General features: G+C 40.6%; 1 protein-coding gene across 1 annotated transcript in view; it reads right to left on the reverse strand.

The window, feature by feature from the left end:
• exoc2 (exocyst complex component 2) overlaps nucleotides 1-19,890 on the reverse strand; it is a 59,125-nt gene that overhangs the window by 23,598 nt on the left and 15,637 nt on the right. Inside the window, 9 exon segments of the mRNA XM_034711841.1 lie at nucleotides 1,938-2,056; nucleotides 3,757-3,859; nucleotides 4,000-4,081; nucleotides 4,931-5,076; nucleotides 7,152-7,232; nucleotides 13,063-13,187; nucleotides 14,736-14,849; nucleotides 17,937-18,063; nucleotides 19,312-19,488. Coding sequence (XP_034567732.1) covers nucleotides 1,938-2,056; nucleotides 3,757-3,859; nucleotides 4,000-4,081; nucleotides 4,931-5,076; nucleotides 7,152-7,232; nucleotides 13,063-13,187; nucleotides 14,736-14,849; nucleotides 17,937-18,063; nucleotides 19,312-19,488 — 1,074 coding nt within the window.

Below are 19,890 nucleotides of genomic sequence, written 5' to 3' on the forward strand. Positions count from 1 at the left end.
GTGTGGTTGAGAGGTGATTAGCCTGCACTGCTGAGCTGCACAGGTTCCTAAGAAAGCAGCCTCGGTTTGTATTTTATGGTCAGGCGTTTGTCATCTTCCTCTTGTCAAATATCCCACAGTTTCTTTATGGTGGTCTTTGTTAGACTAGTTGGCTGGCCATTAGCCAATCAAGCACAGTAATTTCATGGTCAGCAAACCACTTGGTAGTAGTTTTGGCGCTGTGGGCAGTAAATCAACATCTCCATGATGCTTGTCAGCAGATGAAAGCATGAAGTGCTCTAAAATCTCCTGGTAGGGGGTACCGTTGGCCTAGCAGTTTTAAGTGCACCCCATATGCAGAGGCTATAGTCCTCGTCACAGCGGTCGCTGGTTTGATTCCTGGCCCTGACCATTTGCTGCATGTCTTCCACCACTCTCCACTCTCCACCTTTCCCTGTCTCTCTTCAGCTGTCCTGTCCATTACAGGCAAAAATGCCCAAAAATATAACTTTACAAAAAAAAAAAATATATATATATATCTCCTGGTAGACACTGTGCTGTCTTTGGACTTGATAAAACACAGTGGACCAAGACCAAATTAAATAGTGAATGTACTTTTATCTGAAAAGAGGGCTGTGGACCACTAAGCAACCATCCAGTTCTTCTCCTCCTTAGCCCAGGTAAGTCTCAGTCCTTGTTAAGTTCTGCAAAGTTCTTAAATCAACTTTTCTTGACAATCCTCTCAAGGCTGCAGTCATCCCCTGTTGCTTGTGCACCGTTCACTACCACACATTCCCCTTCCAGTCAACTTTCCACTCATATGCTTTGATATAGCACTCTGTGAACAGCTGGCCGTTTAAGCAATGACCTTCTGCGGCTTACCCTCCTTGTGGAGCGTGTCAATCGTCTTCTGAACTATTGCCAAGTCAGCAGTCTTACCCATGATTGTGGTTGTGTGTACTAAACTAGACTGGAAGATATGTAGTATTTATACTGTTTGAATAATGATGTACTCAAACTCAAAATGAAATATCCTTTTTTTAAGATTAGGTTTTTTTTCTACATCTGTTGATCTGTACGCTATAATTATTAAAACTAAAATAGAAAAAAATCACTCAAAACATTTTAGTTTGCATGTGATGAGTACAGGTTATATTACATTTACAAACCAAAGGAAAATTTTGAACTTCTTCACCATATTCAAATTTTTTGAGATGATATAATTTGCCATTTCAGCTTCCTGCCACATGTTGCTCTGCTGAGGAATGCACATGTGGACTGAAAGGGGCCATCCCTGACATGATGATCAAGATGATATTTAGCTGTGGAGAGGCAGGGAGCAAATCACCCCCCAGATCCATCAAGCCTGAGCCCCGGAAACCACTGTTACCCTTAGCATTAGACATGTTTATGTTCCAGCTGCACTATGTGAAGCAGCCACCCACTCACAATGTATTTGTATGGGTGTCTTTGTGCAAGTGAGGGCGTAAGAGTGTGTGTGTGCTGCTGAGTGTGGTTGAGGAACTGCTGTTCTTCCTGAGCGGACGGTTTCACGTTCACATTTCTTGCCGGCTGATTTAACAGAGGAACGGCTTAATTGGGGTTAATTGTTCCAATCCATCTGTGAGGCCGTGTTTGAGTGAGAAAGAGAGGTGGTATGTGTGCAGTAACACGTCAAGCCCCAGAAACCCAAATCCAAAGCCAATGCTCCCTTACTTTCATCTTATTCATACGTTCATGAAAAAATAAACACACCGGCCTCGAGGAGGGCAGGCAAGGGAGGGCGGTGACAGAGTGGGGAATGCAGGCAGAGAGCTGGTATGACAGAGAGGTCTGTGGGCTTCTCTCTTCGCTTAGATCCCACAGAATCACGTGGCATCCAGCAACAGTTTAACAGGAGCTTTTCTCCAACATGTGTAAAAAGATGCAACATGTGTGTGCTGATATTAGTCAAGTACCTCTCTGGCCACTGATAAACTCATCCCTGCAGTTTTGCATCAGCTGCAGGATCCACTTGTACTGAGCGAAGATGCACTGCCACGCCGGGTCGCCCGGAGCGTGCAGGTCAGACAGGTACCTGTACATGCACAGACACACAGAGGAGGAAATGCTTACAGTTAGAGATGAACCACTGTGAGTCCAGAGAGGTTCTGGATGGCAGACCACAGCACGATGAACTCTATGAGGAAACCTTTCAGAAAATGTGTCCTCCTTCAGAATAAAGGCAACAAGTCGTCAAAAAAAAAAACATCATTTGTTTGAGTAAATTATAAAAACAGCTTCATCCAATAGATCCACAATGTAGAGATGGACATCATTTTTGCACAAGATGTTTCCATTTATGTTTAGCATTAGCAAACATATGGTGTGGAGTTGGCTTGGGACTAGCTGAATGCACCTTTGCATATTATTCAAAACATTTGTGTGTTCCCGAACTTATAAAGTGACTCTTTACGGCTAGCATTCAAAGGAAGTATCTGCATTTTTTATATCTCAAAATTCACTATTTCTTTGTTTCAGTTTATAAGTTTGTCAAGTCTATTCATTAAATCAAGTCTAACTGCATAATTTTTAAATATTTGATCAAAGAGGGAAAACTTTCAGCATCTAAGAATCCTTTTAATTTTTGTATGGAACAAAAAACTCAAAGTAAAAAAAAAGTATTAGTAAGTGTTACATTCAACTCAAGTGATTAAGTCTGTTACAGAATATAAATGTTTTTTAGAGATATATTCTGTATTTCATATAAAAACGGCAAACATAAGAAAGAAACATGCAAAACAGCATGCGTATTAAAACAAAGACATCCTCAAGCCAAGCAGCTTCAGACAAAACATTTGATATTTTTGTTTTTTGCACTAATGCATGTTGAGAACACGTATCAGAAATAAAATGGCTTTTTTTCTCTTGCCCAAATCCCACAAAAGCTTCACCCTCTCCTTCATCTCTGTACCCACAACCATCCCTCTCCCAGGAGTTTATTTTGTGGGCATCGTTCAGGGACCTGTGGGCCGTCAGATGACTCACTCCCAGAGCTGTGGCCTGGCTCCCTCTGCTGTCATCCTGTGAACCAACTGCTCAGTTGTTTCTCATTAGGTGGCATCTTTCAAAAGTTACAACGCAGGCACAAAGGACACACACACACACACACACACACGCACATGCACACACATGCACACACACAGCTCCCTCCGTCCATGGCAAGAGTAAACAGGAGCTGAGTGGGTGTTCAGAGCCGTGCCTAATGCAGCAGGATGAAAGATGTTGCCGTGTGGTTGAGAACTGGTCTCTGTGATCCTGACAGGTTGGTCTTAACAATAATAAATTTGGAGAGACCACAAGTATGGAATGGACAGAAGGATGGAGGGGAAAAAAGAAAAGGGGGAAAAATAGAAAGAGTAACAGAAAGAGCTGGAGAACAAAAAGCTGACAAGAACATTGAACGTTCAGTGAAAAGTGAGAGGCAGAGCAGAAAGTGGATGAAGTTCTGGTAAACGATGACACGGCAGACATGAAAGAAACCCAGAGGAGCATAATAAAGGAGTACAAGAGAGATGTCATGACTTTACAGTGACACGGACTGTTTGCAATGTGGACAGACTGTGTGACATGGTAAAGGACCGCGATGTATAAGCTGTTGAGGTTATAAGAGATAATGAGCCACTTGTGTAAAAACAAATCAAGCAGATTTAGTGTGTAAAACCACAACACAACACAACGTCAGGGAGGGATACAGACGGATGTTCACAGACAGATTTGATAAAAATGTAAGGACACCTGATGTATCTCTTCTGGTCGTGCAGTGTTGAAGGAGTCTGTAGCAGTTTTTCCAGTAGGAGCGTCCTCAGAGCAGCGATTCTCGTCTCAACCTCTTCATACACTGCAACAGAGAACCAGGAAGTTAATGCACCAGAATTTTAACACATTAAATTGAGAGAATGATTTAAAAGGGGGGGGGTTTAACCGTTTCATTCATTTGTTATGAAATAAAAAGAAACAAAAGAAGAAAAATGTGTTTACCTTTTTTGAAAACAGGGACCTCGGTGGTGCCAAAGAGAGATTTAGCTTTCTCATAGTCATTGATCACGACATCATAATCCCCCTGAGGAAGAAAAGGAGGATGTATTAAAGACACAGACCCGAGCTCCAACCTCTGGATGACAAACATCCAACTGTGTCTTCAAAATAAAATCATTTTGTGTAAACTGCTCAGAGCAAGGGGAAAAAATAAACAAGATCTTCGATTTATATTTGTCTTATTTTCTCTAACGTGGCGATGCAGCTAGAAACTTTGCAAATAATGATGTTTGATTGTTTTCTTTTAACACCCAATAAAAGGATGTGTATCATATCTGTAATATGTGAAGGATTTATTTCTTTACAAAATATTAGTACAGTATCTTAAATGATATATACATTTTTAAGGTGTTTATTGATACATTTTGGGATTTTATTACGAATGAAAAACATTTTAATGGATACTCATGACGTAAAATTTAAACTAGTGCCATGTTTACATCAGGGTCATTATGTGTTATGATTGCTCAGCTGTGTTTTATAATAAGAAAGTCATTTTATAACACAGGACCCTGATATTCTTCTCTGTGTGTATTATATTTTAAGTCGGCAATGTTTTTTATAAAAGCTAAATAAGGTCAAGACAAGTTTTTAAAGAACCAAGAAGGTAACATCCTCAAAGAAACAGTGCTTAACACTGTGAGAGTACAGATTGAGAGAGACTTTCCGATGACAGCACAGCAGGTAAACTGTTGTGAGGACAAAGGGAGGCTGTGTTTATTTTGCATCATGTACTTTATAGTTATGCATCCATGTGTGTGTGTGTGCGTGTGTGTGTGTGTGTGTGTGTTTGTGTGTGTGTGTGTGTGTGTGTGTGTGTGTGTGTGTGTGTGTGTGTGTGTGTGTATTTTTAATTTTTATATGTACAGAATACCTTTTGGATATTGCGTTCAATGTTGAGTGGCAGGTTGAAGAGAAACTTGAAACGTTGCAGGACGTTGAGAGCATTGCGTGTGGAGTCAGCTTTGTCTTTCCGCCCCAAAACCTCCTGGAAGAGAGTATCTGCGGTATCACTCGCTCCTACGAGAAACACAGAGTGAGAAAGAGAGTGGCAGAATGGTAGAGGCAGGAGAAAATGAGAAACTGGGATACTACAAAAATAAATGTTGATACCACATTTCCCTTTTAATGTCGGCCTCTGGTTTTCTTCCTGCTCTCTATGCTCTCTGACACAGCAGACCGAGCTTTGGAGAGGAAAGTGACAGCTATCTCTTAGCCTGACAGCTGAGCGCAACCTTTGCACGACTAGCCGGCTTCGTGGGTGGCCTTGGATGTGCCGTCAAAGAGGCAAAAAAAAAAGTTTCTATTTAAAACAAAACCCCTCCCCCCAAAACAAATCCCTGGAGAAAAAACAGCATGGGACTGAACAGACGAATACTTCACATTTTTCACTCACCAGCCTGTGTTGTCATGAAGCTAATGTTCTTATATGGGATTGGCTGATTGGTGCTGTGTGTCTGACGCATGCATCTTAGGGGGTGAACGGTGGCCTGGCCCCACTGGGTAACAAGCCCGCAAGTGTGGGCTGTGGGGATGAAAGCTATGTCCGGCTGTGGGGTTTATTTACTCAAGAGTCCGGGAAAAGGACCTGATTATTGACCCTCCATTAGAGGCGGCACATTATCATGTATGAGATGAGGGGGTGGGAACAAAAGATCTGCTGAAGTTTCTGCTGGTAAAATGTGGGGATGATGTCGCTGAAAATAGACACGTGTTGAGTTTGTGTATCACACGTTTGTTAGCTGGTGGAGGGTGAAGCTGGGCTGCACGGAGCAGCAGTCTGCTCTCATTTTAACTTCTGTTTTTTCAGTTTACTTGACCACGATGAAGTCAACACAAGAACATGCTCAAAAAATCTACACAGACATCAATGTAATTAGCATGGGTACTATTATATACAATGTTTTCCCATTAGCTATAAGATGTAAAAATCACACACACTGTACATGTAGATATTTTTAAAGAAATATATTAAATATGAAACACATCAGAGTTTCAGAAGTTGTTTATATATGTACGTACGACTAAATCATCTCAGCTGAAGCCCCCTTTCATGGCTTTGTTAATCCACAAGCAAGGACAACATCTTTATTTCATTATATACCAGTGGTTCCCCACCTTGGGGGGTCACGAAAACACTGATATGGAGGTCATGACATTCCTTCTAAAAAATAAGTCGAAATTTATAACAATTCTAAATCCCTTTTCCATCCAATTATTGTACAATTATATAAAAAAAAGACAGTATATACATTTCAAAGAAAACATGTTTCATCAGTTTTAGTTTTAGTGTGTTAACTTCCAGCAGCACAGGAAAGATAGCCACACGGCATTTAGGCGAATTTTCTGCAGACCAACTAAATGAAATATTTTTGGCTTTAAGCTAGTGAAAAACTCCCAGACAAAAGTTATATGTCCACTCACTGTTACAGTCTAAACATAAACAAACTTGTTTTCTACTTCCGGCCTCTATAACCACAAAATAAAACTTTGGTTGTTTGGCTGTTGTGTTCTTTTGTTTGGAGGTCTGGCTGCTGAAAAGTCTGGGTACCTGTTAAATAGTTACTTTTATTTGTTTTCATGAATAATAAATGGCAACTAAATAACCAAATGCAACCAAGATAGTAGATTCATTGCCTTTGGATTCCATGTTGTGCTTTTGGCATTTAAGTTGCAGCTGCTTGCTTTGTGGCCAGTTATTTATTTACATGTGTTTGCTGTAATCAGTCTTCATCCATGACTTTATGCATTATTCCTACTTTCAATAATAAGAATGTGTTTAGATCTGTATCCCATAGATGTTGTGCAATATTTGACATTTCCTTTCCATTTTCGATCTCAGCTTTATGTAGCACTATCAACCAAGCCTAATTTCTTCATGGAGATGAAAAAAAGTATTTCTGATTATGAATATATTCCACACATCAATGTCATCAGTTTTAACCATAAGACAAGAAGCATGAAATCAGCCTTTAAAGATAGGATAGAGATTTTTTAGGGGGATCATAAAAGCAGAACCTGTTCAGTAACAGGGGGAGATCAACAAATAAACATCTTCAATTTGCCTCTGGGTAATCCAACAAAAAGAAACTTACTGTTGAGGATGTTTTCAAGGCGTTGGGTCATAGATCCCTCCACCCTCTCTGTCCCATCAGACTCCAGCCTCTGGTGGATCGCTGAAACACAAATGTTTTTTATTTATTTGTATTGAGTAGGACTGTAAGGAACAAAAATATGAAATCTACTGAATTAAAATCAGAGAAACAATAAATATTGGCAGGAAAAGAGCGGGAAACAGTCGGTACAGAAACCAACGAGCAATCCTCTGAGACAGGAACATTTTCAATTTCAGGAACTGAAGGTAAAACAATAAACAGGCCCTACCCCTGTGGTAGATGAGAGATAACCTCACCAATCTACACCCACGGACGCTGCTGTTGACCCCCCTCCCCTTGTGCCTGTTCCCACGCAACAGGACCTGACCTTGTTCCGGTGGTGACTGTACTGGATCAATTCACCTCAGCAGAGCCATTAACTGCACCGCTATGTGGTTTTGGGACATTTGGAGCCCTCTGACCTGGAGGTAATGTGAATCTAAAATGTTTCATGTCTCTGAAAAATAACATTTGGGAGGAGCAGAGCTTGAGGTCAGGGGAGGCAGGAGGAACCCTCTGATGGCTTGTAGCCATCACTTAGCATGTAGCGCTGTACGCAGGAGAGGGAGTTTGAAAAGAGGTGAGGGAGGGGGAGAAAACAGAGAGAGGGAGAGAGAGAGAGGCCGAGCGAGTGGTGTGGCTGCCCCGATGGATAAATAAATGGAGTGCAGCAGTGGGCAGCTGGGTGCTGAGAGCTGCAGTGTGAGTTTATTGACAGAGTGGAGGAGAGTTGGAGACAGCTTAGGAGACCTTCTCATACATCGTTCTGAAACGATTCAAATATGCAACAAGCAGACATCCCAAGAATGAAGCAAAGAGGTGAAAAAAGAAAGAGGCCCCTTAATTCTTCTCCTCTGCACTCTCCTGCATTCCTCTTTTTTTGATATTTGTTCAAAAACTATACTAAGAGTAATTGTAAAAATAAACATGTTTTAATATAGCACCTTTCATACAGGGTGATATTTTAAAGTGTTTTACAATAGAATGAAGAAACTGATAGAAGCAGTATTGTAGGTAAATTACGTCTTGTGCAATAATGCGAAAAATATATGCAATACATTGAAAAATAAAACATGAAAAGATGTCTGAAGAAAGGACTGCACATAAACACAAGATATGTGAATGATATAATAAAGGAGAGATGGTGTTTGCATCTCTTCAAATCTTTGGTAGGGTGTTTTACTGAGAACTGTCTGCAGAGGATCTATAGGCTGTGATAGACTGTAAAACTATCAACAAAAACTAATATGCCTATGCCAAACCATTGATATAAGAGTAAAAAATATTTTAAAATAAGTCCTGAAAGACACTGGGAGCCAGCAGAGGTTAGCTTTAACTGGCTTGATATTTTCTTTCATTCCTGTTTGAGCTTAAGTTCTGTTACTGGCTGTTAGCAGAGGTTGGAGACAGCAGAGGGAGCGGGAAGCAAAGTGAAGGGGGAGAGTTCTGTAAATAAATATGTGGGTCCACTTTGACAGACAGAAGCCTCAAGGCAGAGACCGAGGTATTCCTAGAGCACACTGCTCAAACATGCCACTGCCTAATCACTTTGGACATCGCTGGCCCTTATGTGGACCTCTTGCTGCTCAAGGAGCGGCAGAACATTTGGCTGGAAAATGCAGGTTAAGACAACGTCACGTAGACAAGGGAGTGTAAACCAGAGAACAGGATAGATAGGACAGAACACAAGAGGAAGACACACACACTGCAGGTCTGCTTCACGTCTCCACACTACCCCCCCCCCCCCTGCTGCCAGCTGTGTGTCCTCTGCATCTGTCACACACTCAAGTGCTCCTGACGTCACGGCTAACCTAAACATCAGGTCAGAGTCCGGATAACACACGAAGCCAGGACCTGAGGAAGAGCTGCAGCTCCCACTTCACTTCCTGCAACTGTCGAGGGAAAAAAAGCAATGAATAAGAATAAAAATACAAGTGTCCCTGGATTCTAAAGCTGGAAGATGTTTTGACTCCTGCCGGGGCCGGGGGCTCAGGGAATAGGCCCTGGGAATCTGGCATTTTTGGAACACGGTAGCCGTTCCGTTTCCTGCATTACTGGGAGACTTCCTTTTCACACAACAATGAAAAACCTCAAATTTCAACATTTTAGTAGAAACAACCCTGGACTCCCTGACAGTCTGTCAGTCCAGTCAGTCAGCCGGAGCAGCTCGGGCTCATAAACACGGCTCTATTTGTCACCGAGGACTCCACGAACAAACAGTCACGATCTCCACCAAAACCTTCCATTTCTTTCACCAGTCTGTGGCGGTTCACATGGAGTGTTTACAGGATCACTTGTTTTCTCACTGCAAAAATTCCCTTCTGCAAACAAGTTAAATATTATATCAAACAAAATGTCTCCAGAATGGTCAGGCAAAAAATGACTTAATGAGATTTCCTGAAACTTGCATAAAAATCAGGTCACTTCCAAACACAAGCAGAACCCAAAACGAGTAGAAACAGTTTGCTATAAACCATGACACTGGGCCTTAAACAGAGCTGATTGAAAACATCATTTAATTTCATGTCTTAAGGACTCACACAGAGCTGCGACCATTAACTATCGATTATTTGGACAATCTTTGAAGTGCCTTTGTGATCTCGCAAGCCAATATATCTTAAGATTTGCAGCCTTATGGTCATTTAAAAAATAAAAGTCATGGGTTTTCAACAGTTTTCTGACAATAAACGCAAATGACAGAAATGATCATGTAGGGCCAACACTGATATTTAATTTCAGAGCCTTTATTAGACGATGCAACTTATATGCTGATATAATAAGTATATGTAAAAAATACTACTTATTTTCCTTGAAATATAAGGGACTTACAAATTAACCTTTCTCCTGGTACTTAGTGCAAGACCTGAACTTCAAAATCTGCTGATACAGGCTATTGATTTAAGACCGAATGTCTAAATGTTAAATCTCTACAGCTGCTATACCTTTTATTAACAGTGACATGAGCATTGTGACTTTTTGTTGTGCAAAAAATGTAGTTTTTAAATGCAATGATTGAGATATCCATCGACCCCATCCTGATTTTGCAGTGCAGCTTGGGCAATGCAATCTTTTTGAGTCAGCACAATTTGACCGATCACTCCTGAGGAATCAAACCCTTGCATCACAAGCTGCCTGAAGCTCCAAGTGTTATTTCTTCAGCCCAAAAGCTGATATTAACTGACAAACATAAACAGCAGAGTAATTAACAATATCTGTGGTTTGCAGTTGTTTAAGTCATAAAAGAGCTGGGATTCTCTGGCTATATCTGTTGTAAATGATAAGTTATACAAAAGGGAAATTAAGAGGCAATTAGTGGGGACAAGAAAAAAAGAGAGAGGGGCTAAATGCCCCGGATAATGAGGTCACAGTCCAGCTGTTTGCTGTAAATATTTTTAGAGCATTTCTTTTTCCATTTCTTTCCCCAGATTTGGCTTCTTCTCCTTGTTTCCACCTTGCGAGCAGCAGGATTTTCGCATTATACAATAACTCCAGACTTCTATTACAGTCATCAATAAAAATCTCACATGCGAGCAGAACTGAAAATAAACAGCAGAGGAGACAGACATGACTTGATGGTGATTGAGAGGGCTGGAAGCACATCGCAAATTCTGAACACGGAGAGCACACAAGTATACTGTTAGTTCCCTTTTTTTTGCAGCTAATTTCTTGAACATTTTCACAGTCAAATCGAAGGTAAGATTCATTTGGAGTGACTCAGAAAAAACAGAGATCTGCCAAATGCTGCTGGGAGACAAAGAAAGGATTCACAGTCAGTCAGACAGCTGTGCTAAAGAGGCCTGGCAGTGAGCTGCTGCAGAGCTGTCTCGAGCTGGCTGACTGCTGAGAGCGTGCAGGCTGGTATGTCGGTTTGGCTGACCGTACATAGTATACAGAATATCTCTACTAAAGCTATCCACTCTGAGCCACCACTTCTTTCTTTATGACTGAGAGCCAAATCTTGGCTGAGAGAGAGGATGTTTTAGTGGTGTAATGAGTCAGGGTGAGAATGCAGTAGTCAGGAAGCTTTAAAATGATCCTTAAAGTCAAGTTCATTCTGTGACTGAGTGTGAGACAGTCGTTTCTTCTGCGAATGACATTCAGAAAACAGGAGTTTAATGAGGCTCGAGGAGGAGACATTCACACATACGCAAATCTGTTGGCACACATCCATTTACTTGCATCGTGCTTGCATTTTGATGGGGTAGTATTTTCTGAAATAAAGACAGTCATTGTGCATCTTCTTGAACAATTTTCTTCATCTTTTTCTCGGCCAATTGCAGCGGGACAAAGCATTACCGACAACATTTACCTTAACCACATTTTGCCCTTGTTTCCTTGCATGGTAACAACTCCTTTTGCTGTTTTGTGCAAGTTTTCAAGGCTTACATACATATTATTTGCATCTGATCGAGGTGTATCTGCAATTTTGTAGACATATCTTGTATATACTGTGATTTTTTGTTTGTTTATTCTGTCTAAGCAAAATCTTTTGCTTGTCTGACTCTCCTTGAGGAGTGATCTCTCCCCTGCTGCTCCTCCTCAGATTTCCTAGATTTCTTTTCCTTGGAAAAACTGTTGTTTCTGGATCGTTTGAATTAATGCATCTTCAGGGTCTAAGGAGAAATGGTGGCTTTTACTATACATATTGCACAGTGCTGCAAGGCAAACTCTTTTTTTTTGCTCTATGTTTAAAGTGGACCTGAGAATAACTGTCTGCTGCAGCAGGTGGGGATGATATCTCATGCGTACAACTATCCTCCACGTATAATAATTAAATCTTTTTAATATAAAGCATATTAATAATAATATATCTTCCCCAGAACACTGCTCATGAACCAGAGCTGTTACACATTCAAATCATAGAAAACACTTCAAATGTCTACAACACTAACCCTAACCCTTACCTTCATGTGATGCCACAGACTTAAGAGGGTCTTTATGTTTTAGGTGTAATCATATATTAGGATCATAATTTTAAATGCCATCCTCTCCAACAGCAACATGAAGTCCTCTTGGTTCACAGGTCACTTGAGTCCATCAATGCTGTCCTGTTTCCTCCATCTGTACATTTCCCATTGGGGCAGTGGGCACACAGTAGGCACGCTCAGTCTGAACGTGAGAATGACTGTGCATTGTTCCCATTGGTCATATTGGGTCTGTTATCGGCACTATCAGTCCTAATACTCTGGCCCGCATTGTGTTGAGCTGCTCCGTTTATTTAGATTCAGCCACTAACAATGAAAACATTGCCTCTCTCCCAACCAGGGCACAAACATTCGGAAAGCAATAATAATAATGATGGAGGCAGAAAAGTGTACGTATAAATAGTAAGGGGAAGTAACTGAGCGGCTATGGCGGGAGGAGAGAGTAAACAGACAAAAGTATGAATGATGAAGCAAACAATTGATGTGAGATACCTGGCAGAGCGACAGCAGTCAGTCTCTACTACCTTGAAATCATTCTGGCATCTGAGGGCTGAGTGTGTTCGTGTGTGTGTGTTAGCATGTGCGTCCACTTCTAAGCTCCAGGGAAACTCAAGTGCGCCTGTGTGTGACAGGTGAGAGCTGATCTCATTTTGATGAAGGTGATTTAGCCGTATTGTGGTTGGCTGGTGTAACCGTAGCAGAGAGTGGAGGGTTTTCACACAGCGACCAAATGAGCCTATTTAATCAACCGCTGCAAAAACCACATTCAAGGGGAAGAAAAAATTCCCAAGACACGACAAACGTTGCACCCTTTCCAAAAAATCAAGAGCTCTGAGATGGAGAGTGATGATTGGAAGTTTTTGTATTAATTGCAGACCATTTGGTGCTGTTCCATTGTGCACAAAAGACGTGTTAATCCCTCTCACCTGCCAGGGCGTCCTGGGCCTCAAAGAACGTACTGAGGCCTCCTTTCACGTAAGCCAGACTCCCCTCGTTCTTCTTGGTAGCCTGCTTCTTCAGATTGCCTGCTGCAAACTTCAGCTGCTCAAAACTGAGGAAACAAAACCAAAACAGGGCATGCCATTAATGAGGCCAATTACTTAATTTATTAACTGATGTTGTTATTTGTCTTAATTGAATTATTCATCTTGCTGAAACAGTCAGAATTATATTCTCAAACAGAGAAACAGCTGTTTGTTAGAATTAAATTGAAAACCAACAGATGATTGGCATTTTTAATTTGATGACAGTCAATATGGAAAAAAAAACACAAAATGTATGATTTATTTTTTGGCAACACATTCAAATTGTTCTCTGTTGATTAGTAAACAAATATGTCTCCTTATTTTGATGCTGTTATACATTTTTGTTGTTCTATTTTTTAATTTTTTAGTTACTCTCCTAAAGCTACACAGAGGTCGATTTTCACAAGGACTCCTAACACATGTTTTATTCTCAATAACTTGGTTTTATTTTAATCTTACGTTCAAAATAAACTACATCAATATTGTATGTTCTGTGGCACAGCTCACTTACGAGCATGTGTCTCAGAAACACAACCCACTTTTGGGCCGGTGTGAGTACATGTGTCTGTGTCCTGAGTGAGGTTTCCTCTTCAGGAAGAAACATTCCCCCAGCAAGGTCCAAACAGTGGCCCCTGGTCATAGTGGATCCTGGGGTCTGGGTTACTGGAAGGCTAAGCAAGGGGGAGAGGAAGCCAGGAGAGTCCAAAATAACTCTCCTCTGCCCTGACATGACAGTCAACTGGACTCAAGGCTTCTGGGTCAGGCGGCTGCCTCATCTACAAATCCCAGTGTTTTCTTCAAAAAAAGATGATCAAGTAAAGATGTGGCCGAATAACATCCTTATGAATATCCTTTTCCTCCAAGAATTATGCCTAACTCATTAACTGTCCATCACATGTTGGCTGTGACTATTATTGTTGTAGAATTTGTTTTATAATTTCTTTTCTGAATCAAATTATATGAAGATCCTTTTTAACTTTAAAATGTCAGGAAATGGTGAAATCACAATTTCAAAATGTCCAAGATGATGTTACCTTATGTCTTGTTTGGTCTGACTACCTGCCCCAAATCTAAATATATTGAATTGTACTGTCAAACAAAATAGAGATAAGAAAATTTGAGCTATTTCATAGCCTCAAAATATTTGGCAACACTGTGAACTAAAGTGATACATCAATAAAAGGTAACCGCTATAAGTCTAGCATTGTTATTTATCCACTAATTGGATGTCAAGTGGACATGCATGATCTTTGTTGATGTTTCCTGTCTATTAATCTGATCTCAGTAAGTGACTGTAAGTAACAGTAGGTGTAACTTGAGGAATGCAGGTCCTGTAAGGCTAAAAAGGCCTCTCAATGGACATGTAGGAGTTGCCAGCACAGTGAACCTCTTGTCTCTTGTGTTCATCATCAAAAATATGATAAAAGTAACCCCGCGTCTCCCTCCAGAACTTTACAACTTGAACTGCTTTCTCTGGTGCTTGTGTCAAATCGACCAATGTTTAATTATTGTTTTCCTTTTACTATAAGTTATGAAGTATTCCAGCAAAAGATTATTGGAAACAAAGGACCTACCTGGATCCTGCGTGGTTTTCAATGAGGTACCAGGTAGCAGAAAAGTTCTCACTGGTGAAGTCTCCACTCATTCCTGGGAATGTCAGCTCCATGTCTTTTTGTGGGATCTTGCCTCTATGAGAAGACAGAAAAACAAAGAATAGTTTGTCATTCACAACAGATTAGAATTTCTCATTCATTGAAGCAAACTGCATTGTTTTGGTACCTGTTTGCAAAAGAGTAAGAACAATGCCCCAAAAATCTGCACAAAAATCACATGTATATGATATATATGGCTCACTAATTAACACTGATTAGTTGTTCACAGCTTGCAAACACTCTTTCATCAATACAGCATCACATGCAGGATTAGCCATTCAAATATCTGTCAGACATTCATGTATAAGCTAAGATAAGAGATAAGAGAGTCCTTTACTCGTCCCACAACGGGTAAATTCAAGTGTTACAGTAACAGAGTAGACAGTGCAAAAGAAATATATAAAGCAACAGGAGCCTTTAAATTAAAAATTATTAAAAAGTTATTAGCAATTATATCTTAAAATCACACACATATAGGAGTCACAATCAACCATTATCAGGATTTTTCCCTCCTTTGCATCACGAGAAAAAAACATCAGCTGTGAAGTGGATGAAAATCTCTGGACAAAATATTGGACATTTTGGAACATATAGTGTCATGTAGCCAACTGTGAAGAGGTTTATCTATTTATTTAAATTTGTTTTTTTACTGTAACTAAACTGTCACAGGACGTTTCATTGTTTTGAGATGTTTCCTTTTTGTTTTGTCTTGTTTTGATTTTGCTGTTTCTCAAGGATGTAATTTTGTGTCAATCATAATGTAATTTGTGACTATCATGGTGAAAGAGCATCCATACATTTTGACCAGTATGCCTCAAACAATAACAAAACAACTCTTCATTTTGGTGGCAGTGGCCAATAAACTGACACAAAAACTTGATGAAATGTTATGAGTGTCTCTCTACTTTCTGCAAACACGCAATAGAGTTTTGATGTACAGTGAAACTGTTGTGACAGTTTAGAGACAGTTGAGACTGTTTCCAAAAATGTGCCAAATGATTGAGAAAAACTGAATTATCAATCCAGAGTGAGGGGGCCTCACTTGCCATAACATTTCTGCTGTGTTACTGGTGTCAGGTCTTCCAGCAGGGGGCAGTGTGCAGCCAAAAGTAGCCAGGCTGAGAGAGCTTGGCGTGGGAAGTGCAGTGTGTGACGCCTGGGTTCCCCTGGAGGACCCAGCACTCATTAGGGAAGCTTGATCTCTACTAATGACCCGTGGCCTACGCAAACCAAACCCCCCCCTACCATCACCACCACCACCCACTATGCAGTCACACACACACACACACACACACACACACACACACACACACACACACACACACACACACACACACACACACACACACACACACACACACACACACACACACACACACACACACACACACCGACAGTACGGTGCTGTGGTCTAATAACTATGATAAATAAAATCTACTAACACAAACTGACTGTGACATGTGTGCACACAAAACCAGAAGCTCGTAGTAAGCACTTCATTATCCAATAACTCTGCAGTGTTGCTGTTACTATAAAATAATGCTATTTTGATATTTCTATATGAATCAAAAAATGAGTGCAAGTGTAAAATTCTACTTTGAATAAAGCATATTCAAAAAATTTGAAATGCACACTGCATATAGAAAAATAAATGGAGCACTGACTTTGACAACGTTGCTACAGTTAATATAAATTAAAGGCATGAGTTTTTTTTTAAGTGACAGTAAATGAGGGTATCTAATGGCAGATCTGTACTTCCAAACAAAGGAAAGTATTGGCTTCTTGCATTTGTCCAGGTAACAGAAAACCCTCAAAAATTCGCTGCTTTTTGCCATCCAAGCTCTGCAGTCAGCAGATGTTGGTTTTTCTTATATCAACATTTAAACATCGCTCTTCTTACAGAGATTAAAGAGTTGATTCTGCAGCTGTGTAAAATAGCAATCATGCTACATTTGTCAGTATGAGCTCTGAAAACAAGTTGGCTTCCTTTTTAACAAGCACTACATTAGAAACACTTGCAGAATCAGTGTGATATGACTTCGTTTAAGCAGTCATTTGTTTTCCAAAATAAAAACATCCATGACAAATACTGTAGTTGTTTCATAAAGTGCAGAAGGCGAGGGAAAATCTGTTTGAAATTATGTACAGACGTACAATTTGACATATGTTAAGCAATACTTTAAAATATATAAATGTGATTTATCATACAGCTAGTCAATTTTGTAACCCAAGTTACCCCTACTTACTTAACTAGGACAAATACTGTGATTTAATCACACACAATAGTTTTGTCTGGTGGTTAAGTTTGCTATATAACAAGATATTAAGTAACAACTCTATGTAAAAGCTATATTTTTATGCTCCTGTTCTAATAATTTTGATATTAACTTATCAAACTCCACATTAAATCAAGTTTTATTTCGTCTAAGTCCAAACAGCTACAGCTGGATAACTAATTGGGGACGTCAAGGTTAAGGTTGCGCACAGGAGTGATGCTCTTCTACTTAAAAATGCCTCTTGTGATTAATTGCTCAAAAGGTTTCACAATGGGAACTTTCTTACCTAAGATTAACACAAACAAGTGTTTTTATTTTCATTATTCTGTAGACTTTGTCGGCTGGATGTTTAGAGCAACCCTGGAAGACGTGTGAATGGTACAGCCTGTTTATGAGGGTCTCGTCTCTGGCCACGAGCGGTCACTTGCCCCCGGCCCCTCTAAAGCAAACAAACACTAAGCTAGAAATGCCAGAACCTGACAACACAAACTATATATTACAACTTCTGCACTCCCTGCCAGGCGCGTGGGAGGCAGCACCACGCCGCCTGCTCCGAGGCAGCATACAAACATGTGTGTGGGTTGCAGCTTTGGTTCTTTCCAAATCCCTTTCTATCGTCGTTCTCTCTGTTTTATACACAATTATTGTGTTTCCACTCCCTGTGAGCGGCGGTTAGAGGCTGCCCGGCCATTGCTGTGTTGGCATAATATTTCAAACGCCTGCATATGGGGAGAGTTTGTTTCTGTTTGGGGATGTAAACCATGACTCAATAAGATGAGTGCGTGTGTTTATGGTGGTGTGATTGTGCTGAGTGATTTGTGTGTGTTCGTATGTTCTCGGTCCGTACTTGTCTATGTCGATGCCCAGTGGATTGCTGGGTCGCAGGGAGAGAGGGGAGATGCCTTTGTTGCGGTCGGTCCTCATGTCGTAGTAGTTCATCTCATCCACCCACACAGCAGACTGGTCCAGGATACCTGCAGGAAAGGGCGGGACAGGGGAGGCATGACACGTGTTATGAGGCTCAACGGCACAGCCCAGATGGGGACACTCTCACAATCTCAAATTCAAACAGCATCATATATTGTGCTCGACTACCAGTTTATTCATATTTAACCATGTTTCTCCGTAATGTTGATACACCGGTGCACACTGGTGCTATTCTGCTCTATTTCTATACATGTGGTACCTATTCAAAGAGTGAACATACAAAGCAGACGTAGCCCCTTGTTTTCAAAAGAGAGGCCAGCACGGATGTAAACCTTAACCTTCATTTTTTTTATATATTTCTAGCAGGTTGCACAAAGAAATTTGATTGCATGGAAATCTATGAAAAAACATACCCTGCTTTCTACTTTTTTGGTCCCTCATTCAACACTTCAAAATTAGTTTTTGGTCTTATTCCTCACTTCACAATTCTTTAATACAGTATGGTGCTTATTTTGCTGATTATTCTCAGATTAAGAGCAGAAAATATGCTATAAGAATGTCTTGTAAAATCAGGACAGAGGTGTAGTTATGCCATATTCAACAACCCTGAGATGATGAGTGAAGTCATTGTTGCCATGTCCACTTCTTGCATACACTCCATGAAAAATGCACAGTTCTATTTCCATGTGTGAGTCTCAGATTTTACTCAGTTAGTGATTTAATATGATGATGCTGTGTTTGTCAAGTAGTGAAGAGTGCCTCTCTTTTGTGCATTTTATTGTCAGTTTGCATGTGTTTTTTTAAAGATGGAAATCTGCCCAAAAGAGTGATCTCCATTTGCTCTTCCCTTTTCTTGTCTTTTTCAAAACATTACAGTAAGCATAAAATATATATGTCACAGGGTTCATGCAGACAGTAAAGCCCTCTTTGAAAGACAACATTTTAGGACAACTGAACTGCTTGGGTGTAGCAACTCATTCGACAGTTTGTTTTTATTGTTTATTGGGCACAAAGCTTACTTTCAGCCTTTTAAACACAAAGACTTGCTGCGTGAATCTGTTCTATATCATTGTCAAATAAATAGACTTTGCTTTTCAGTTGCTTATTTTCTAAGCCAAACAAAATGAAGATGTCACCTTGAGTTTTTGGGACTTCACGTGCATTTTTTTACTGTGGTTCGACTGTTTAGTCTATGCAGTGTCAGAAAATAAAGAGTAAATAAAACAATAGTTTTATTGCTTTTGTAAATAATCATTAGTTGCAAAAAATTCCAGGAAGATAATTAAGAGCCTCACCAATCCTCTCCGGTCTGATCAGTTTGAATGAGACTGTGGATGTGCCGAGACCTCCGGACTTGGTGGTGACGATAATTTCTCCCTTGTCATCTTTGGCAGGACCCACGCGGCACACTATCTTACTGGCTGACATCCACTCAGCTGTCAGCAGGCAGTTGTGGCCGCAGATTGACAGACCTGAGATGGAAGAGAGAGGGGAAAGGGTGAAAAGGGTGAGCGATACAGCCACACAGTGACAGCACAAATAAACACAATGTAGCACCAACACACACTCTGATGAACACAGAACACAGAACTGGTGTCCAACAGCAGGTTAAGTCAAACTGTCATCAAGGGTCAAAGTTCAAGTTGGGGTCACGATGGGTGTGGGTGGCCTTGACCTTCCTTCCTCTCACTCAGCTCCTTTAAGCTAACAGGAGTCACTTCAGTGCTAAGTGGCCCATTACTGGCACAATGTGCACTTTGCCCCTACATCTGTTGTCCCCGTTTTAAACCCTCTTGAAAACTATCCGGACACTAGAAGACAGACGCGGGGATCACTTTGACATTTCCAGCCAAGGGGGTTCACGTGTGTGCAAT

This window comes from Notolabrus celidotus, chromosome 2, assembly GCF_009762535.1.
Source record: "Notolabrus celidotus isolate fNotCel1 chromosome 2, fNotCel1.pri, whole genome shotgun sequence".
Lineage (NCBI taxonomy): Eukaryota > Metazoa > Chordata > Actinopteri > Labriformes > Labridae > Notolabrus > Notolabrus celidotus.